This window comes from Filicampus tigris, chromosome 19 (assembly GCF_054856515.1).
Source record: "Filicampus tigris isolate MCC_2025a chromosome 19, RoL_Ftig_1.0, whole genome shotgun sequence".
In the NCBI taxonomy this organism is placed as follows: domain Eukaryota; kingdom Metazoa; phylum Chordata; class Actinopteri; order Syngnathiformes; family Syngnathidae; genus Filicampus; species Filicampus tigris.
Window position 1 is genome coordinate 4,203,240 of NC_141235.1, and position 22,558 is coordinate 4,225,797.

A 22,558-nucleotide genomic window follows, 5' to 3' on the forward strand; every position below is an offset into this window, starting at 1 on the left:
TTCATGTGTTAATATCAATTTATTATCTTTTGTTCAAATCGCCCCATTTCATTTCCAACTAAGCCCGGAATGCTTGACTGAAACGTTCAAAACAAAACCTTCATTCTGCCTCTGCCAAGTTGACACTGACAAGTCATCATCCACTGACACCGCCCCGCTTTCCTCCGGCCACAAACGAGCACGTTGACAGTCTTTGTTTGGATTGGGAGTCTTTTACGCATGCATGCACCGAGATCCCGACCGAAGCATTACACAGCGTTCTGTCTTGAGCTGGTGTTTCGGAGTCAAAACAAAACCACGGCGGCGATTGGATTTTCCTTTTCCGATTCAGATTGGTCTGTTTAGGCCTCCCGGGAGGGTTGTGGACAGGCCATGTGAGGAGGGGAAAGGACCTTTAGGGCCTCAGCGGCGTCACAGGCGCCTCGTCAACAACAAGCGCGAGCAAGCGACAGGCCGCTCCGGTCACCGCCGCTGGCTCGGAATCGGCCGAGCCGGCGGCTCAGTCGAGGCCTGGCCTGGCCCTCTCCTGTCCGCATGTCCTCGTTTTCAATGTCCCCCTCCTGTGCTTTGTGTGTGTAGTCCTGAATTGAAGTAAAAACACTACCCCCAAAAAAGCAAGAAATAAACATCATATACATTCCAGTGGCCAATTGTTTAAAAAAAAAAAAAAAAAAAAAAATTAGAGGAGGTCAAGAGTTCCCATGACTCAACTTGGCTTGCTATAAATATCTACTGTGTATATCGTATACATTACTAACACAATTTTAGGGCTATTCTGTTGGTGGATGAAACTTCAGGATGAACATAGAATGTAAGCTTGAAAGGTCAACCTAATTTAACCTTATCAATACATTTGCTGGTTGAATTAGAATTGGTAATTAACGAGATGTACAGGGAGTGGTCAATGAGTTTAGAATATCGGTTAACACATCGGTCACTCGCAACAGAGACTGGAAGAGTCACAGAAAAGCATACAAGTGGACACTCTTGTACATTTTCATGGATCAAACACCTGATTGTGTTCACGCTTAACTGTGAAGGTTATAGTGCATTTTAGGTTCATCCTAAAATTTCAGCAAAAAACAAATATCCCTTGAGTTTTTTTTTGCGTGTAGTGTATATATGCGTGTGTGTGTTTACAACACAATTCCTTTTTTTTTTTTTTTTTTTTTCTATTTTGTTTCAGGTATTATTCTGACAGACATGAGGCCACCAGCATTTGACAGCTTAGTATTTAAAAAAAAATAATATATATAAATAGCATATCATACCCTTGCTCATGGCTTGCCGTCAGCGTTGCAAATTGCCACCTGGAAAGAAGCGTCTCCGGCCCCCGACTACAGTTGAGCTTTATGGCCGCCACGCCTTTGGTTCTTGGCATATCGCGACCGATGAAAACAGCAAACTCCTAGAGCAGGCGCAGCCCAAGGGAAAAGCCCAGACGGCTTCAACAACATCTCAATTCGCCGGCACCTTTACCTGCACCGACTTGAGGTCGCTCAAGGCTTCGAGCAGACGATTGCCATGCTCCACAAATTGGAGCCCAGCTAAAGCTATCAAATGCCAATGGCCTCACGTGTGTCCGAATCACACCTGCAATGAAATGGGGAAAACGTATTAATGTATACGCAACAGGTTGCTGTAGTGTCTTTTGATTGGTCTTTCAAAAAAAAAGAGTGGCATCATAACTAGACTTCACTGTTCAACACACATACATAAATCATTAACAATTATCAATAATCCCTTATTAATAATCATTAATACCTCAACACAAACCATACCCGACAGTATTATTATTATTATTTTTTTTTTTCCTTTTTACAGCTTTGCAACCGCAGGTTGAAATAGTGAGAACATGATACAATGACAGCTACAATCAGGATTGCCTACGGTCATATTGACGACGCTAGAAAATGCATTTGGAGTCAGTTTGCTCTGAAATCTTGGAATTTCAACACTTATTTAAATACAGTACTGTATATCAAAATTACTTGTCGGCATCTGTGTAACTCTATAAAACCGGCTTATAATATTCCACATAAATATATACAATAGAGATCCCAAGAAGTGGCGCGGTGAGATGGCTACGTTACATTTCAAATATGTTTGGTGATGCTTCACGAACGTCTTTGCACATCGAGCTCATGCACTGAAGTGACGCCTACAGGCTGTTAAGATATTCAATACGTCATGTATGCCTGAATTATTCATATCATCTTCCTTATTTGTACACTGCTTTCGCCTCTTTACAAACATTCACTTGTGGTCATCAAGTACACCTTTTGATGACATGACATCCCTTTAAGAAACCCTTAAAGGCATTGGTGACGTTCCAAGCAACATCGTTTTTTTTTTTGTTTTTTGTTTTTTTTTAACCCCTACACTTAATACAAAAAATGAACAAAACATTAAATAAGAGTTGTTGTTTTTTTTTTTGTTTTTTTTAAACAGCCTAAAGTGGACATATTTTTAGCAACTCCTCTTTTGTTTTCTTCTTTCCCGGAGATTGAATTAGCGGCGCGTATATATCTGGACACTACATACAAGTACAGTGCGTACACCAAAAACAATGACAAAGTGGCTCTTGTCCTTCCTTTCCCACTGTCTTCTCTTTTTCTCCATTCCAACTTAGAACATCATAGAAGAAGACGTGCCAGCTCAATCTGCAGCTCTGATAGGGTAGAGAGCGAGAAAAAGAAAGTCCTACAAAGTATATCTATATGTAAAAAAACAAACAAAAAAAAAACCTCACACTATTTTGCTTGTTGTGTGTTTTTACATTCCTCTCTCCCAGCCTGAGTGGATAAAGGGAGCAGGATGCAGCTCAAAAATGGGCCTGGCTTTGCCTCACGTGTCCACCGAGGTCCTCGTGACGAAGGCAGGCAAGCTGACATTGGCATCGAGACGCAGCCTGTGATAGCTTCTGTCCGAAAACCGGGCTAGGACGCTTGTTCTCAAACTGGGGCTGGGGGAACCCTCGGGGTTCCGTTCCACAAAAATAACAACGTCAATATGATTGTGATGTACAGTGGTGCCTTGATTTAGGAATTGTATTCGTTCCATGACACATTTGTAAGTCAAAAATTCCCCCCCCCCCCCAATTGAAACCAACGCAAATGCAATTATTCCGTTCCAGCCCCACATTGCGCTCCTTGGCCACCGGGGGGCAGCATAACAAAAACGAACTCAATAGACCGCGCTATTAGCCATTTTCACAGAGGATAAATAATATATGACGGCAGTGTTCAAACATCTATTGCTTAAAGGGTTATAACTCGCAAGCTCCTCTATGGCGTTTTGAATTGTGCGGTAGCATTATGCTAGCAATCGTTTCTAAGGCAAAGGTATGTTGTTGTTTGACACGTGTAATTCTCTATTTATATGTGTAGTTTGACCCAAAATGTCAACTGGGAGTCACAATCAAGGGCTTAAAGCCTCAGATTTGACATTTGAAGAACTGTTGACTATTTGTCAATCCGCCACCAACTGGCGCTCGTTATCTAAAATAACGGCTGGCAATCTAGAAGCAAAAGAATCTGCCGAGCGACGGCTTGTATCTCAAAAACACATAAGTCAAAGCACCACTGTATTACCACAGTCATCGGAAGTGTTTCTTTTTTGGAACAAAATGGTCGTATCACACTTATAAAGTCCTAACTTTGAGAATAAGACGTTTTGGGGCGACAGTCCTATTTTTAGATACTAAAAAAAAAAAAATCACCTAAATGCTGTTTTTGTGCTCATGCCAAAGCCATGACTAGTATAAAATATTGCTTTGGCACTATCTTGAGCTCATTAAACGTTGACATGAGGGGAGGAGCCTCATTTTGTCAGGCCATAGCCTTGTTTGATCGAAAAAAAAAGTGCATTGCTTCTATCTTGTGCCATCTATTGGCAATTTCAAACCTTTACTCGCGGCTTTTTGGTATATACAGCTCTGTTAAAAATCACTTGTAAGAGACCACTGCAAAATCACCAGTTTCTACAAATTTGCTCTTGAGTGAAATGGCAAATTGTGTTCTATTGTATCAACCACTGACAATAGAGCTCCCAAATTCCAAATCAAAATATTGTCAAATAGACCAGTCGTTCTTGAACCATTTTACGCTGAGCACCACCTGAAAAGAAAAATACTTAGCTCCAAATGTGCCAACATAATGACAGATATTAAAATGCAGTGGGCCTCAAATACAAGACAGAGGTTTTATTCCTAAACAGTCGCAATTTAATATTGTCACTGTAACATTACGCAGTTTGAACAGTAGCACTGTCCTTAAATATAGGAAAAAAAAAACCTCAACTTAATAATGCAATTATAATTATTGCACATAAAAGTTAAATAAAAATTGTAGCTAGTTATAATACGTTGTATAATTTTGTATCTTAAATACAACGTTAAAAGTCAAATTACCATAGGCAGTGATTCTTTTGCGTACCACTAGAGTGAGCCTGCATACTACTAATGGTACTTGGCTCATTCAGAATGACAGATTTCTTTTGGTCTCTATTTTTCCCAGAGCTGTATATAGTGAGGCTTAACTGTATTAGCTGTATTGGATGAGTAATTGTTTTGTTAGTTTAACTAGCGTTCAGAATATGAGTGGTCCTTGTGGGGGGGGAAAAAAAAAAAAAAAATATCTCCCCTGTAAGGTGCCCCTGCACCCAAAAAGTTTGAGAACCCCTAGCCTAGGAGTAAGAGAGGTGCGAGCCGTTGGAGATGTGCGAGGTGACCGAGGTGCTCCGGCTCAGGACGGCGTCGGGGCCCGTGGCCGCTCCGGGCCCCCCGCCGGACGCCGTCCTCCTCAGAGGCTGGGGGCTGTTTCTCAGGGCCATCAGGCTGGGGGCGGCGCGAATGCCCCCGTAGACCCCCCCTTGCGAGGAAGAGGAGGAAGACGAGGAGGACGACGGGCCGGAGACGGACGGCGGGGCTGGGGGTGGTGGAGGTAGCATGGCGAGGGACTGAGAGGAGGAGCGCGAGGGCAGATGATGGGAAAAGGGCAAGGGCAGAGGGTGGACCAGATCCCCGCCGGGTCCTCGCACTCCGGACCAGTCCCTCTCCTTCTCCCGTTCCCGGTCCCGATCCCGCTCCCGTTCGCGGTACAACTGCGGCGTGCTCTGGTGGTGGTAGTGCTGGGGGAGATGGTGGCGCTGGTGGTGGGAGGAGGAAGAGGACGACGACGAAGAAGAGGAGGAATGGGACGAGTGGTGCACCTCCCTCCCCATCGCCAGCGCCATTGCCAAGTGCGAGGACGATGAGTCGCTCCTTCGCTCCCCTCGTTCTCCGCCGCCGCTGCTGTTGTGGCTGCGTCGCGACGGCTGTGGCGGGGGTGCGCCCTGGGGGTGCACCCCGTGGCTCCAGTGGCTGGTGGAGCGGGGGGCTGGGGGCGGCGCGTTAGGGTAACCCTGCTTGGAGTAGGCGTCGCCCGGGAGGCCCGTGAGGGACATGCCGGTGAAGCCCAGACGTAAACTCTCGGAGTCGAACGACTCGATCTCGCTGGCCTGACGCTCCAGGAGAGTGCGGATGCGCTCGGAACGCTCGTTCTGGAGGGACAGCATCTCCTCCTCGATCTGAGGGCACGAGAGGACACAATGAACGCTGTGGATCAAGTCCCAGTGACATGGAAGTAGTCTCGAGTCTTAACCTTCGAGCAAGACCCACCGCCGTTACTGTGGCAACAATCAAGCAAGTCAAATGGAGTCATCGATTCTTGATCGGTCACAACATATCAGAGGTATGACTCAGTCGCGGGTACCAGACAAAAACCTTTAATGCTACACAAACGCAAATGACTATAGTTACATCATCTCCCCAAACTTTTTTTCAAAGATCTTATAGCCATGCCGTTTTGGATAGATTAGACCATCTTGCGCATTTGGTAGAAAACGGCCCCACGGCCGCGTGTCGATATTTTTGGCATCCATTAAACAGTTCAATCGAGAATCTACAGTCTTCTTGAAGTTAACGATAGTATAGCGAGCATTGAAGATAACCGAACGGCAAACGTTGCCCCCGGCCGGCCCTTTTCACCAAAGCATTACAGCGAGCCAATTTTGATCGGAATCGGTTAACTCAAATGTATCTAACCAGTGTGTGACGTTATGGTGAAAAGGTCAACAACAAAAAAAAAAGAAAACTCTGACCCTCTGCTCCAGCAACGCGCGTCGGATGGAGACCCTCTGCTCCAGGTCCTTGACCTCCCTCTCATGCTGCGTGTCCGTGTGGATCTTGATCTTGCTCTGGTAGGCGTTGAGCAGCTCTAGTTCCTGCTGCAGCTGCATGCGCAGCACCTTGTACTCGGCCTCCTGCGTCTCGTCCAATCGCAGCTACGAGGAAGACAAAAGGACGGGCGGGGCCGGGGTTGTGAGGAAGACCGCAAACGTTGGGAGTGCGACGTTGAGGAAATGTGTTGTAGCGTATTACAAGAACTGGACATTTTATTAGGTCTCTAGATACGTTAATACTGTGACTCCGGGTCCTGGATCTACAAAGAGATGTTCAAAGAAATTGACTTGAGTGTCATTAGTAGACATTTGGGTGTTATGCCTGAGTGTGACCTGTGGCGTAAGGAACGCCAAACACGTTATATCACTGGAAAGGGACTTTTGTTAGTGGGATTTAAAATCTATTCAGGTGCCGCGAACGACTAATTCTGGCCTTACTCACAGCCTGCGTGGACAGCATGTCATTGATGGAGTGGTCGTACTGCTCGGCCAGGATGGCCAGCTTGCGGGTCTGCTCATCCTTCAGGCGCTTCAGCACGGCCTTGTGGTCCGATTTGGGCGTGTTCTCCAGGAGGTGGTTCCGCAGGGCCTTGTACTGGCGCGTTTGGATCTTGCAGGTGTCCTGGAACTGACGCTTTATCTGCAGCTCTTTGGACTGTGGGATCAAGGGGAGAGGAGAGAGAGAGAGAGAGAGAGAGAGAGGGAGAAAAGAAATCCAGGTCTCGCATGCATCAGTGAACATGGGGACGGATGCTAGATCACAGTCCCGCTGCATCACATTTTTGCGTTGTTGTAGTTGAAATGCTTTTGTTCTGAAGAACCTTTCATACATTTCGCTGCGATTACATTTGATAACTAAAGTGGTGAGGAGTATCAAATGAGGTGTAAAATCAAATTAACACCGTGAATGAGCATACGTGATGGTGGTTTGAAGGGACCATCTGTAGATAAACTGGCAAGGTTTTGTGCTCGAGGGCCACATTTGATTATTAAAATGCTTGGATTGACGTGCTCATTTGGAGATGAGGTAGAGCGTAAATCTCAAAAGAAGACATAAATGCTCATTCCTGTTTTTAAACTGTATTGTTTGGTTACCCAAGTATTTAAAAACATCTGTAAAACGCCACTAAATTATTAGTATTAGTATGCAGCATGTTTTTTTAATTTGACCAATATTAGGCATTTTATTTCCAATGAAATAAAATGATTGTGAATATGTAAAACTAATTTACTTTTGTTTTTACTTTACGATAAATCATTTAGTAATGTAGTAAACACTTAACTCTATATGTAAAACATTTTGAGTTTAAAGATGTTTTTGAATTGGATTAAACTAAATGCATCCAATTACTTAAGATAGATCAAATAATTATATGCAAAAAAAAAAAAATTCAACTTCATTTACAATAACATAGCCAAATATTTCATAAAACGTATTGAAAATGCCAAATGTATCTCTTAAATGGTTCATTTTACCACTGAAAAAAAATGTACTGAAAAAAAAGTAACCAGTTTTTAATGATGCAAAAATAAAAAACAATTGAAAGGGGAGGGGGAAAAAAAACTGATGCAGTAGATTAATGCCACTGTTGCAGGACTTTAAGCAGGGGGCGGAATTAAAGAATGGAGCGTTACTATTATGTATATTAAAAAAAAATACTAATCAAAGATGACAAATTATGGTAGTGGGGTCTTTGTTAACCATCGAAATAGAAAGTGTCCCGCAAATCATTAAAAAAAATGCAAATTGTTAAATGTATGAAGGGCCTTGACACAATAACCAAAAAGTGACAAAGACAACGGCTGGTATTAGGGGGAACAACAAATGAAAACAAAGGAAACTGAAATCATAAAAACAAACAAGACAATGAGTTCAACACAGCTGAATTTATTTTTGGTGTAAAGAAAAAGATGACAGCTTTTTTTTAAATTTTATTATTTTTTTTTTTTAAGCATGTGAGCAACACAGCCAAATGTGAATAAAAAGAACAAGAGGCTGCCAAACAAGGCAGTACTGTTCTTTAAAGAAATACTGCTTCAATTGGATATAAAAGTCGAGGTGACGTGTCAACAACACGATACGAACATGTAAACATACACGGAGGAGCACGGGACAACTCAAACACAAATGGAAATCAATGGCAAATAACTTACAAATTAAATATATCAAATGTCTCGTTTAAAGCAAAAAAAAAAAAAAAAAGCAAAGCTCAAAATGTTTCCCCTGAGGGAGTTTTGCCCCTTTTTTTTTTATTTTTAAATAACTTCTACTTCATACACTGTCCTTGCCGACGTGCATGACGCATTTGAACTCCTTTAGATACGCACCCTGTTGCACCGTAGACTTGAAATTAAGCATTTCAGCCTTCATTTCAATTACAGTGAACCCACACATATTTACGGAGCGGAATTTATGAATTTGTCCATTCAGAATGTTTTTTTGGTTTTTTTTTTTTTGGGACATATCTTCATTATTCGCTAAAAAACACAATTGCTTCACTTTGGCATTCTCTGGTGGCATCTATAGAAAATTACAGTACAACTCTTAAAGACCCAGTAAAATCAAAAGATATGTCTCGTAAATTCAAGAGTGTTCTTCAGTCCAATATTTTTTAGCCTCGCTCATCTCGTCGCACTTTATTCCAAAAAAAACCTCATGTGCAACAACGGGGCACTCTGAAAAGGGTGTAATCCAACTAACTGCAGGTTTTAGCCACAAAACAATAGAACGCTATCATCACAAATGAGTCTTAGATATTTTTCAGTCTTTGCATATTTTAAGCAATTATCTATGCACACTGATAAAGTATTTCAAAACAAATGTCTGAGTTCACTTTACCGGGTCTTTAAGGACGGGCGTCGATTGCGTTATCACTCTCAGCGGCAGGGCTTGGTCGCTATCCCCCACGAATAAGCGAGGGTTCACTGTATTTTGTTGCTTTTTTTGGTCCGACTTAATGGACGTTTGCAAAAAAAAATGAAATCCAAATCACTTTCACTTCAGACTTCATATAATTCACATTCAGGAATTTTGCCTTCCGACGCAATCTTCTGTGTAAAAGATTGTCTGCATGGCTTCATATAATAAAAACATTGAATATAGTTTGAATATGTTATGTTAGACTTTCCACTATTCACTTAAATCCCTCCCTACAATATTTGAAGGCATTTGTGCAAATATTCATTCAAAGGCACTCAATGGCTTTACGTGACTATTAATAAAAAACGATCTAAATGTTTACATGGTAAAACCTAACAAGATTATCGCATACACAGCAATAAAAAATTGAAATTGGACTCAAATATTATCTGATATCTGGATATTTATGTTGCACACTAGATTTGACTGTGATGTTTATTGCACGTAGTTACTGACCCAGGAAGCTCGTGTTCCATGTTCAGCGAAACGTTGGGACACATTGATTGTCCGCACTTAATACCGTCATATTTGTTCCAAGTATAAAGTAAGTACACCAAAAGAACAAAATAAAATTGCACACACATGGTAATAAAAGAAAAAATAAAAAACTTCAAATTGTCTTACAAATTAAGAACAAAGGGAACTTTTACAAAAAGCAAAATAATGAAATATTTAAGCTTGATTTGAGTTTGGGACAGTAACTGTGTGATGGAGGCCACAGTGTAGCAGCTAATAAAGGCGAGGCTGGGAGGGGCACGCATGGAAACTGACAATCCGCCAAACATTCCTTCTTTCAATTTTCAAAAGGGAATCGAAAATGTAGGTATGCAAAACAAAATCATCGGTAAGCTTTTCATTCAGATTTTCCTTCATGCCTACTGCTTTAAATATTAAAAGCAATTAGAAATGTTTTTTTTGGTGGGGGTGGGGGTCATTTATTTATGGGTTTTTTTCGGTATTTGTGGCAGGGCTTATTTGTGGCAAATATGTAAACACATTTTTTTTTTTTTCCATTTTTTGTGTCAAATTAAAAAAAACGGAGTCACTTTTTAATTTCGAATTGAGACTGGAGCGAAGGAATGACTCCCTTGTGCCACAAAGCCGCGCGGGCCGGCATCTCGACTAGCTGCACCTTTCCTTCTGCTCTCATCTCCACGGCCGAACCTTCCCCCTGACAAACCTCCCCGAGGACGTTCTCCTCAGAGCGCACTCCCACCGGGTGTCATCGCGGAGCACCCTCTCCCTCTCCTCCCTGCGCCGCCTCTCCCTCTCCCGCCTCACTCTCTCCCTCAGCCTGGCTTCCCTCGCCTCGCGGGGCAGAAGTCGGGGCAGCCGACTGGGCCGCCTCTTCTTCAAAAGCCCCGCTCGCCTCAACCAGCGATCAACGCTGACCGGAAGCCTCTGGACCAGTTTCCCGGCCAGATTCAGCACGAGTGAGTTTGCCAAGTCGGCGAGGACCCCTAGGGGGCGCCGGACGAACTGCTTCACCCAGAGGGCGGCCTGCGCAAGACGAGAAGCACGCCCGCTGCGAGCTTGCTGATTTAAGGGGAGGCTCTTGAGGGGGACGGGGATTTTGGAGCGCCGCACCCCCCAGTTGCGCCCCGCTTTGGGAAACATCTCGTAGAGGCTGCGCTCGGCCACGCCGCCGAGCAGCGACTGGCACACGGCGAAGAGCGGCCGCGGCAGGCGGAAGAGGACGCGCATGCACAGCCGGTTGACTCTGCGGGGGGCGCGCTGGAGGAAGCGGCGGGCCGGCCGCACCACCAGCACCACCAGCAGGTAGAGCGACAGGAAGAGAGAAGGCGAGCTGAGGAAGGACGCGGACACTAAAATCATGGGGATGTAGTACATCCCCAGGCTGAGGGAGAGCCCCAAACTCACGAGGCCGCTGGCCCACAGGCTGAGCGACAGGTAGGAGGAGAAGGAGAGCGAGACGCAGGAGCGCAGGAGGAGGTAGGAGAAGAAATGAGCCAGGAGGGCCAGCTCGGCGGAAAGGAGGAGCGAGCCGAGCGAGGGCGGCGGAGGCGAGCGGCGCAGGGACAGAAGGAAGACGCACAGGAGGAGCAGCGTGAGGTTGCAGGGCCGAGCGGCGGCCCACAGCGACAGGAGGAGGCACACCGAGTGAGAGAAGAGCCACGGGTAGGAGGACGGGGGAGGAGGCGGGGGAGGGGCGCCGGGGACGGCCTCCAGCTCCTCGGGGACGTCGGGGAAGTAGAACTCGGACAAGTCATCCGGCTCCGGCTCGCGGGCGCGTCTCTTTTCGAGGGGCAGCGGGGCGATGAGCTCGGACGGGCAGCCGTCAGCCACGCCTCTGCCTTCCTCCTCCTCCTCCTCCTCCTCCTCGTCATCCTCCCACTGAAGCCCTTCCACCTCCCTCGCCTCTGCCCAGCCCTCGCCGTCTTCAGAGCCTCTCCGCTTCAGCTTCATGCCGTGCTCAGGGTCTACATACTTGTTCGAAACGTCATCCTCTCCTCTCAATTCTGCCCCACTTTCCTGGTCTCCCTCTCCCCCGTTTGGCTTCATGTCATCATCAAGTACGTATTTGGTGCCCCGGTCATCCTTGCCCCTGGCCGAACGTTCACCTTCCTCTCGAAATTCGGCGCCGTTTTCCTCGGTTTGCCACCGAAGCCCTTCGACCTCCCTCGCCTCTTCCCAGCCTTCGCTTCCGTTTGGTTTCATATCATCATTAGGTATACATGTCATGCCCTGGTTACTCTCTTGGCCCAGTAGCTCTTTGGTCACATTTATGTTTTCTAACTCCGACCCATCGCGGTCCCTGCTAAGGTTGTCTGCCGTCTGAACTATCTGCCAGCCCTCTCTTCTGTTTGGCTTCGTGTCTTCATCATCATCATCATGTACACATTTAGTGCCTTGGTCATCCTCCTCCTCTCTCATCTCTATCTTTTCTAACTGGCTCCCCTCTCGAGAGCCCGCACTCGGGCCCTCCGCGCTCTGGTTGTCACTCACTTTGAGGCTCTTGGGCTGCTGCCGGACCTCCACGGCGTGCTTCTGCCGCAGTTCCTGCTCGCGCCGCTTGTTGTACTCCATCTGGTTGGTGAGCTCCGTCTGGTGCTGGGTGCGGATCAGCTCGGCCCGGGTGCGCTGCACCAGACTCAGCTGGCGGAACTCCAGCTCCTGCGTGGACTCGTGGTGGCGCAGCAGCATGGCGCACTCCAGGTCCTTCAGCGTCTGCTTCTTGTTCAGCTCCTGGGGGGGGGGGGGGGGGGGGGGGGGGGGGGGGGCGGCAAACACGGGAGAATGTTCGGAAATCTCTCAACGCAAAGTCGGCGTTCTCTTCAAGCCCGCTCCGGGTTACCTCTCGGAGGAGATCCTGCTCCAGGTTGTGGCGTGCCAGCAGCATCTTCCTCTTGTACTGGCGACTCTGGAGCTCATAATACTGCCTCTGCCTCCTCAGCAGGCCCGACTCCTCCTCGGCCTGGAGCTGCTGCAGACACTCCTTCTGGTGCACCAGCCACTCCTGCTTCTCCCGCTTTGGCGTCGACTGGTTCTCGTTCAACTCCTGCGGCGACGGAACCGAGGCAAGGATGAATTTGCGCTTCTGATTGGCAGAAAATGTTTTGACTACTGCTGACCTGACAAAAACAACGTGCGTTTGGGGGTCGCGCCACCAGATATACCCTGAAAGGTTCAATGGGGTACATATAAAAGATGCCGGGACATGAACTGCACCTCTTTGAGTTGCTCTTTGCGTTGTCGATACTGTCGTTTCTGCGACTCCAGCAGACTTGTCAACTCCTTCTTTTGCTGGCCGAGTATATGTTGCTGGAACTTCTTCTCCTCGGTCAGGACCGCTTTGGTCTGAGGAGACAAAGAAAGAAAAAAAAAAGTCTCAATTTCACATCTGGTGAATTTGATCAGGGTCAGATTGTCCATGAGCCAGAAATTTGTAGATAAATTTACAGTTTCATATAAGTAATTAGGAGCATTTTAATTGGGGGCGGGGGGTTACTTGCAGCAGGTCTCATGCCCTGATATAATTCGCATTTTTATGGTTTGCTCAGCAACGACAGGCACACTAGCATCCTCTCACTTCTGGAGCATTTATCAAAAATACCACACATGCTAACACCACATCGCACCTCCTTGTCCATGATGGCCGAGTGCTTCTTGCACAATTTTTCACCCTCCATAGAGAAGCTGTTCCTTTGGTTCTCCAGTTCCTTGTCCAGTCTCAGCTGGTGTTCATCCATCTCGGCTTTCAGCTTGTTTTCAAGACCCATCAACTGTTTCTGGTGCTGCCGGCGCATACGCTTGTACCTGCGCGTACCGAAAACTGGTGTTAGAGGAAGGACCAGCAACTCAAAGTAAGGTAGCGAGCTATAGTCTAACTCTGTTATTTGGACGTTGAGGCTTTCTTTCAACCTCACAATGTGTCGTTTTTACACATTGCCGCTTTACCCAGACATCTGCTCTCTCAGGGCCGATCCCTGCTCGTGTTCTTGGATCTGGCGGGTGACGAGCGAGGCGGTACGGATGGTGGCGAAATGGTCACGGCCTCGACGGCGCCTCCCTCCTCCTCCTCCTCCTCCTCCTCCTCCTCCTCCTCCTCCTCCTCCTCCGCCCCCTCCTCCTCCTCCTCCACCTCCCGCCCCACCTCCACCGGCAGATGAGGCATCTCGTTGCAAGTCCACCTCCGGCTGGTAGGGGTCATCGTAGATGTTATCGTGGCTCTGCAGAGGAAGACAACGGTGGAGAGGTGAAGTTCAGCTTCAATCGAAAAAGGACGGGAGTAGCATTATACAGGGCGGACCAAACATTTGTCCATTTAAGGCGTGCATATAATTTTGGCCCATCCCGAATATTAACGCAATGTGATTGTTCTGCTGTATCCAACAGCTGGAATGTCTCCCAAACCATGAGCAATGAGCATCTGTTGCAGTGACTTGATTTGTCCTGTAGGCGGTGCAAGCCTACAACTGAGTAACTTGTCTAGTCGGCCAAAAGTTAAAACGCCAAAGTGCCATTTATAATGGGACGCGCTTCCGACATATCGGGTAAAACGCGCCAGGGACTGACCAGGGGCTTGTGCAGGACGGAGCTGTTGGAGGTGACGGTGTGCTCGCCCTCCTGCATCATGGCCATCTCGCCGCTGTCGTCCGAGCCGTCCGCCAGGCTGTTGACCGAGCTGCTTTGGGAGCTGGCGCTGATGGACATGGACGGGAGCGAGTGGGAGCTTTCCATGCTGTTGACCGTGCCCGTGCGCAGCATGTACTGCTCCACGTCCTGAAAAGATGGGAGTCAAGTCAATTTAGTCGGCAAGGCTCGATGAAGGAAAAAAACATTTGCATGATGTTGACAGGTTTTTGTTTTGTTTCGTTAGGAACATGTAAATAGGAAAAACTGATTAGAGGAACGTGAACTTTGACTTGTGGTGAAAATCGAGCCTAAAGCGTGATGAAAACGACATCTGAGAAAAGTGCACCCCGACATTCCGCAAATTCCACCATTTCCTTTAGACGATGAGCCAAATGGCCTTACAAAGCCTTTTGTATGGAAGGGAAGTGGACTCGAGTCCACAATATATGCGGGGGTGGGGGGGGGGGGGGGTGGTCAGCTACAAAGGCAGGATGGACCAAACAAATGCGCTTCTTAGACTGTAGAGCAAGACTTTTTAAAAGGATTTTTACAGTACGCAAAGTCCAAATTTAGAGTTGCGTGCCTTCAGCAGTACCTCTGTTATGTGCTCGCTGCAAAAGATACCCCCCCCACCTACCTCTTCCTCATCCGCCCCTTCTGGCGCAGGTCCATTGTGTGCCTCGTGGAAAAGGATTTTCTTCATCTTCCTGTACTGAAGGTTGTCCAGCTCGCGGACAGCATCCTTGGTGCGTGCAATGAGGTCCATCACGCTGGTCATGGGACGCTCTCTGCATAGGAAATGGTGCTGCAGGGGAGAAAAGGGTTCAAGAAAATGGAGAGGTTGGAATAGCACACAAGGTGGTTAAGCCGTATGAGCTTTGTATGGACGTGCACCTTGAGCAGCACATCAGAGGTAGGTCTGTCCTGGGCAATCTTCTGCAAGCACGAGTCCACAAAATTGCGGAAATAATCGGACCTAAAAGACAAAGGCGGTATTTGAAGGAGCCAATCAAACATGATCATTTATCATCGAGACATGCTGCAAAATGGCCAACTGGACATTGTGGCCTGTTTTTCAGGGTTTTTTTTTCCACAAGAAGCAGAAATTCTAAAAGCGGTGTTGCCAGTATTTATTCCCTTTTTTTTTTTTTTTTTAAAACCTGTTGCCAATAAGAGAATGCGGGGGAGGGGGGCATCTCTTACCAGTGATTCGACTGCAACACGGGGCTCTCATTCTGTGCGATGTGGTATAAGGCACTCATAGCATTCATGTTGAACAGAGGAGGCTTCCTTTCCGCTGCACGGGAACAAAGCACAACAAAGTGTGAAGACGATGCATAGTGGCACATAAAAAAATAAAATAAAGCCGCAATTGGTTTCCTGTGCACTTTTTTTTTTTACCAATGGGTGTCCACCTCTTACCCAGCTCTATGCAGGTAATGCCAAGTGACCACACATCCACTTTTCCATCGTATTGACCCTCATCCATGGCCAGGATCACCTCGGGTGCCATCCTGCATGGAGGCGACAAAACAAACATTAAACCACTTCCTTCCTTGCCGACACACAACAGACCACAAGAGGCCATTCATGATATATGACGTCCTACCAGTAAGGTGTTCCTACAAAAGAGTTGGCCGGGGCGACGATGGAAGCAGAACCAAAGTCGCCCAGTTTGACCTGACCAGGCTCCGTTAGCAAGATGTTTCCTGCCTTCACATCCCTGAGTGGAACAATAAGAGAAAACGACAGCTCATCATAACAGCGACGACGGCAATTCCAATCCAGACCCGGACGGATTGACAAAGCAGCATACCTGTGGATCATGTTGTGAGAGTGAAGATAGACCAGTCCCTGCAGTGCACCGTGGGTAATCGCAGCTATTTCTACTTCTTGGAGGGGCTTCTTGTGGACTAAGTGAAGAGATGTCGCAAGATATCAAGCTTTGAGTACTAAGATGAAATGTAAACTAATGTAGCGTATCCGTTAGCATCACACATATGACAAGACCGCTTTTTTTTTTTTTCCCCCTCTTCTTACCTTCCAAAAGGTCCGAAGCTGAGCCCAAGCAGTACTCCATCACCAGCTAGCAGGGACAAAGTCAGTGTGTGAGTGCATAATGCTATTTTGGCTCATACAGAGCACCATGAACAACTTTCACACTTGAACCCGATGGAAATGCTCCAGCTACTCTTTTGAATGACAATATACCGTGACAATTGGCGGAGTGCTCGTCAGACACACGGGTTTCACAGCACTTACCCATGCCGTGTGCTCCCTCAAGTAGCAGCCATGGTACTCGACCGTGTTGGGGTGCCGCAGTTTCTGGAGGAACTTCACTTCCTTGATGATATCTTGCCATTTCTAAAACACCGGCAGAGCGCGGATGAGCCAGCATGGCGGACATTTGCGAGTTACCGAGGACCCCGCGTTACCTCATTGGACTGCTTGCCGCTGTAGGACATCTTCTTGATGGCCACCACCTCATTGGTGCGGATGTCATGGGCCTCATCACGAAAGAGATGATTACATGAATGCGAGTTTACGACATGTTAGCTTTTACATCCAATGTTTAAATCCCGGCTACGTTTCCACCAGTTTTGATCTGTTTACTAATTAGAGAAAAAGCACACGGAAACACAACTCACAAAGTAGACAGCTCCAAAGCTCCCATGTCCGATCTCCCTTAGGTCGGTGAAGAGCTTCTCAGGATCCTCCCTGCAGAAGAGCTCAGCCACCTCCGGGTCCTTCAGGCTCCCGGCCCGCACACTCGACGGCATGACCAGCGCCTGGCCAACAGGGGTGGAGGGACACAAATGGTGAGCGCGGTCGGGATTTCCAGGATCATTTTGTGACTGCAAACTACAACCAAAGCCATCTGACAACATTGTCATGGTTATCAAAAAGTTATCAGGTCTAACGATTCAAATGTGTTAATTGCTTTTGTACTCAGCTATCTGAAATAAGAAACACAATTAAATATAATAGCCCTGGCAGGAAGCAACTCGATTTTGACCAAAGTCCAGAATGGAAATAAAATACTGGCATATTACTAATGATCACCTAACGACATGAAATGAACAGACACCAGGCAGGAACGCTTTCGACGCTGCCGTTAATGAGGAAGCTTGTTGTTCCCTTTGAAGCGGACGTTTCAATTTTGCAACCGAGCCTAAAGTAAGCACTCAGCTCGATTATAAAAGGAAGCTATCCATCCATGGCAATGTCATTGCAGATATATGTTGCGCACACACCATCCAGTTCATTAAAAAAATAAATAAAAAAAAACACGAATCACAGCAAGCACATCAATCTTCTAAACTGCTTTTCCTCATCGGGGGTGAGCTGGAGCCAGTCCCGGCTGACTTTGGGCCAGAGGCGGTGTCCACACTGGAGTAGTTGCTAGATGCTCACTGCGCAGATAGAGGCAACCATTCACAACTCACATTCACACTTAGGGGCAATTTAGAGACTTCAAATCACCAAACATGCTTGTTTTTTGGAATGTGGGAGGGAGCTCATTTTGTATTTGAAGCAACAACATAACGTTGTCTTTGGAAATTACACTAATTTGATGCTAACAGACAATACAAAAAGCCATAGTAAACAGTGCAGCAAAGCATGTCGAGACAATACAACAATCCCTGGCATATATTCTTTATCAGGTAGGAAAACAACTAATATATTACTGCAGCATACAGAGCATTCGTGGCTGTCTCCTTGGTCTATATCCGTGCGGCTGGAATATACTAGCCCATGATAGACGAGGAGTCTTGCATAGGTAAAGGAGACGTGCAATTCATTAATCACGAGGCACAAATTGTTTAAAACTTAACATTTAATTTGATAGATTTAAGTAAGTAAAATACAATAATACTGTGCTGTTTTTCTTACTAAAAAGACATGACATTTTTGTTGGTACTTTTTTTCTGAGACTGGAATGGATTAATGGCATTTCCATTTATGTAAAGTCTTTTCTTCTTTTTGTTTTTTTTTACAAAACTAGACCACACAAACTTCAAACAGGAAGACCAAAAGAGGGATTACGCTAAAACAGCCACACTGTGTTACATAAAGCTATATTGCACCATGTGTTGTGTTGCATACAAAATATTAAACAAGTGACATTCAAAGTGTTCCTTTTAATCTTACTCTTACTAACATAGACTTTACATACAGGCGGCTGCAAAAATTAAGTATGCATTTTTTTTTCATTATGGAGGACCCCCTCCCCTCCACAACAACTTCATAAATTCATATTTAGAATAAGAGACAAATCATCATTAAATATGATCTATTTAAGTGCTGAATTTTCTAGCATTTAGAATTTTCACATATTGAGTTGTATATGGTTTTCATTGTCACAATGAACTTTATTGTCTTAATTCAATTTTTGGCATGCTTCTCACAAGTTTACAAGTTGTCAGAAGAGTGTGTTTCCCTCCTTTTATGTTTATGGTCATCCTTTTACTGTATCTAGACAAGCCCCTCAAAACCTAACAAGTGCATGTTTCTGCATGAACCTGTGCAAATGTGGTGGAAACAGACAGTTCAAGCGTTTCAAGTTCTCCCTTGAACACTGTTACAATTGTTACATGAAAAATACACATATGACATGTTCACTTTGACAGTTTCAAGATTCCTAATATTACCTTAAGTCAATTTTCCTTGATTAAAATTTAAGGGTCAAATCGGAAAACCCTGTAGCATCTGTAACTGTAAGACTGGATTTATCAATACAGTATTTTCATTTTCTGCATTTTTGGGCACTGCAAGTCAACAATTTCAGGATGAACTCGACTTTCATCTATTGCCTCCAAAACGGGTCAAATTTCCCCTGAAGAGAGTATAGGAATAAACGGTTTTTAGAGTGTCTTACCGTGGCTTTCGGGATCCACTGTAGCTAGCCAAAGCTAGCCAACTGGCCTGGCTGGAAAAATGTAGGTCTCACTCCCCTTTTCTCCCCACCCGCCCCCCCAGCGCTGCTGCAGTCTACTCAGCACGAGCAAACTGCATTCTGCCTGTCGACGCCGTTACCCAAACTCGTCGCCATCCCGACGCTGTCGGTGAATATCGGAGAGAATATTGCAGGCAACATGGATGAAAGCGGCCGGTCGAGTGCGCTAGTGACAGCTAGCAGGCTGTCAAGCTAACCTAGCTAGTGGCGAGAAGAGCGGCCGCTGTCGCAATCGCACGCTAATTATCGGCAGCGGTAGTTAGCGATTAGTGAGATACTAGGAGCCGAATGGCAAGTCCGCATTGTGGGATGGTGTCATAAATTCCCGCGGCGGCGCTCCATGTTCAGCTGGTCGCTGTCACTAGGTTTAGTGGTTTTCTTCCGCTGTCCGCCTTCTCCCCATTTTGATCGACATTGGTTTTTGTTCAGTGCTCCGTGATGGCGGAGGAGCGGGTGGGAGAGGAAAGGAAAACGGAAGTGGTCTTTTTCGCCGCAAGCAGTCTGTGACGCGTTCGGAGCAACACTGCCCCCATAAGGTTCCGCCATGTTGTGGCCGTACACTGGACCCCCGTATAGTCGCGGTTTGTCTCTCACGTAGTCACCTATTTGCCTATTTATTTTCAATTATATAAAAAATAATATTTAGATTTTTGAAGACAATCATCATTTTTCACGTGAAACGCTTACTGGTGGGAATTTGATGCTTATTCAAGAATTTCTGGTCTTAATTTTTTTTCAATGCAATATAATGGGTGTCAATTACAAGAGGATTTTCTTAATTTGCAGGTCGGCCCAGTCCTTATTCCCACTGTACTGTACTGTACTGTACCAGTGCAGTAGTGACTTGATTTATGAGTTAAATTCATTCCATGACCAAAATCTGCAACTCAAATAAACCTTTCCCAGTGAAATGAATGGAAGTGCAATTAATCCATTCCGGCTTCCCCCAAAATAGAAAACAAAAATTCTGTACCGTGTTTTTCAATAAGAAAAGTAGTGTATGAAAATTTTAAAAATCCATAGCAATTCATTTCTAACTATCTCTCTCTCATCCTGATACTACAGACATCCTTTTTACCCATTCCACATGAGACCTGGAACAACCTCTCAGCTGTCCAGTGTGCTGTGAGCGGGGGCTAAAAATCATCAGCGCTACTTCCCAGTGCATCGCCTAGCGGATTATGGCGCTTATGCAACAGATTGTTATTTATTTTATTTTATTTTTACATAAGAGGAAAGCAGGCAGAGGTGGAGATGTCACAGGGGGGATGACACTGAGCTCAGCCAGTTAATCAAGTCCAACATGTGGCTCCATACCGACGGAGATTAAGTGGATATTTCAGGGAAGGAATAATCGCTTTTATTAATTCGTTGAGTTTGCGTTTTTCTGACCAGCCACAACATTGTTTCTAATACTTAGGTTAAGCATACCTACTAACGTCTACCCACAAATGCCATCGGGATTAAAGTCGCCTATTTCCAGAAAAAAGAAAAAAGACAATGTTATGGTAGAAAACTCATATTTTTTTTAAAGAGAAAAAGTCATAATATTGTGAGGATAGTCATATTTTTGCTAGAACAAAAAAGTTGTAGTCTTTACAAGAACAAAGACGCACCGGGATGGAAAAAAAGGAGCCTATGAAGATAAAGATAATTCCAAAATAAAGTTGATAAAGTAAAATTCTGATATTAAAATCAATGCAAGGGAATAAAGTCAAAGTCAATTTTGACTATTCACATAATATTATATCTTTCATTATGTAAAACATGCCCTTGTTCTTAAGAAAAAAAGTTGTAACGTTACATGAATAAAAATGTATTCTTTCAAGAAAAATGTCAGTCTTTACATAAAAATGACAGGATTTTTAGGATAGATTAAATCATATTATGAGATTCGAGTCAAAGTTTAACAAGAGAAGAAAGTAATTTCAACATGCACCTTCCAAAAATACATGCATACGTGCGTTTAATATATATATATATATATATATATATATATATATATGTATACGGTATAAGTATGTTTTTAAATACAGTATTTTTCTGCATTTATTCTTTCTTTTCTCATGTTGTTTTGTGTGAGAAGCCTGAGATTAAGTACAATATTATGAAAGAATTATGATTGTTTTTGTACGTTCTTATGCAGTACCTAAAATGTGGAGCACAGCAAAAGAAGGTCAAGAGGTCATTCTAACTGACACAAGAGTATCCTCTTACTCGTGTCAGGTCCGGATGGCCGGAAAACTTCCACTGGATGACAACATGATGTCACCTTTCAGCAGTAACAAAGTACAAATAATTTGTTACTGTACTGAAGTAGATGTTTCAGGTATTTGTACTTCACTTTTTTTTTTTTACCGATTACTTTTTTACTTTTGGTACAGGTGCTGAACCAGTACTTTACTTACATTTACCCTTTTCTTTTTTAAACAACAGTATCTGTACTTAGGTATGGAGAGTGAGTATTTACCCTCCTCACATAAGACCGCCCTGCTGTCCCGCGGTCACTCTGCTGACTCCTCCCAGCACATGAACAAGACTGGACGCAGCTTCGGCACCCCTCATCGTCATCATCATCAACATCATCATCATCGCAGCATCCAGACGGAGTGGCGGACGTACTGAGAAACAGCGGGGATTTTAAACAGACGACCTTGCATATGATGTGATTGATTGGCTGAAAGCACAAGTCGAAGGTGAGCACAAATCAGATAGTTCCCAAACCTGTGAAAAAGTCACATCAGGCATCTTTTTGTGTATCTCGACTGAGGAATATTGCGACTGCTTCCTTTGACAGATATGAGCTTGGGAGAAGCGTGCATTTTCTTGCGAGGCGGGAAAAATATTGTGAGTACAACTAATATGTGTACTGTAATATCTGTCTCCATGTGTTGCTCCACATTGCGCGTTAGCATTTGTTAGCTTTCCTCGGGCAAAGCAATGTGGTTGTTTCAAATACGCAACGTGTTATCCTCCGTTTGCTATCTTTGTAAAGCGGTCCATCCCTTATTCCTACATTTCCTTATTCACATTTGACTTCCCCCATTTGACTTCCTCCCGTGCAGTCAAGGGATCTCGCAGATGATGAGATAGACGGTAAGCCGCATCAACATACTTCATGTTTCCAGCAGCATGTTTCCGTTTCAGTGGCTGTGTGCCCGACTGAGGGATTTGGTGTGCATTTCTGCAGAGCTGCGCGATGCGTTCAATGAGTTTGACAAGGACAAGGACGGCCTGATCAGCTGTAAGGACCTGGGTAACCTGATGAGGACCATGGGTTACATGCCCACTGAGATGGAGCTCATCGAGCTGAGTCAAAATATCAACATGAACCGTGAGTTCACCTGTGAAAAGCCACAAGG

General features: G+C 45.2%; 2 protein-coding genes across 5 annotated transcripts in view; one reads left to right on the forward strand and one right to left on the reverse strand.

The window, feature by feature from the left end:
- On the reverse strand, positions 1 to 21,825 carry taok2b (TAO kinase 2b). Of its 4 annotated transcripts, XR_015082419.1 has the most exons (21): positions 19,119 to 19,703; positions 16,888 to 17,028; positions 16,675 to 16,746; positions 16,502 to 16,603; positions 16,280 to 16,325; positions 16,056 to 16,152; positions 15,849 to 15,962; positions 15,662 to 15,753; positions 15,443 to 15,536; positions 15,134 to 15,215; positions 14,877 to 15,044; positions 14,180 to 14,386; positions 13,562 to 13,833; positions 13,243 to 13,420; positions 12,833 to 12,961; positions 12,459 to 12,662; positions 12,110 to 12,349; positions 6,665 to 6,877; positions 6,142 to 6,324; positions 1,272 to 5,568; positions 1 to 600 (listed from the first exon to the last, which is right to left on the reverse strand). XR_015082419.1 is itself a non-coding variant. In XM_086016000.1 (20 exons), the coding sequence occupies exons 2-20, from the start codon at positions 17,017 to 17,019 to the stop codon at positions 4,687 to 4,689; spliced, it is 3,507 nt and encodes a 1,168-aa protein (XP_085872126.1). In that variant the 5' UTR covers positions 17,020 to 17,028; positions 19,119 to 19,703; the 3' UTR covers positions 1 to 4,686. The 4 variants fall into 4 exon arrangements, 3 of the variants coding, with proteins under 3 accessions (XP_085872126.1, XP_085872125.1, XP_085872124.1); XM_086016000.1 differs by having other exon boundaries at positions 1 to 5,568; XM_086015999.1 differs by lacking the exons at positions 1 to 600; positions 1,272 to 5,568; positions 6,142 to 6,324; positions 6,665 to 6,877; positions 19,119 to 19,703 and adding an exon at positions 21,667 to 21,825 and having other exon boundaries at positions 8,095 to 12,349.
- Positions 21,701 to 22,558, forward strand: part of cabp5a (calcium binding protein 5a) — a 2,493-nt gene continuing 1,635 nt past the window's right edge. Inside the window, exons 1-4 of the mRNA XM_086016011.1 lie at positions 21,701 to 21,892; positions 21,994 to 22,043; positions 22,262 to 22,292; positions 22,387 to 22,530. Of these exons, the coding sequence (XP_085872137.1) occupies positions 21,996 to 22,043; positions 22,262 to 22,292; positions 22,387 to 22,530 (223 nt within the window). The 5' untranslated portion in view covers positions 21,701 to 21,892; positions 21,994 to 21,995. The remainder of the gene's footprint in view (positions 21,893 to 21,993; positions 22,044 to 22,261; positions 22,293 to 22,386; positions 22,531 to 22,558) is intronic.

Excerpts from the sequence above, each read along its gene's own strand:
- taok2b (XM_086015999.1), bottom strand. The coding sequence starts at position 17,019 with ATGCCGTCGAGTGTGCGGGCCGGGAGCCTGAAGGACCCGGAGGTGGCT. Across the intron at positions 15,963-16,055 it reads TCTCACAACATGATCCACAG|GGATGTGAAGGCAGGAAACA; the intron begins GTATGCTGCTTT and ends TGTTCCACTCAG. Across the intron at positions 13,421-13,561 it reads CTGAGAGAGCAGATGTCTGG|GTACAAGCGTATGCGCCGGC; the intron begins GTAAAGCGGCAA and ends CGGTACGCGCAG.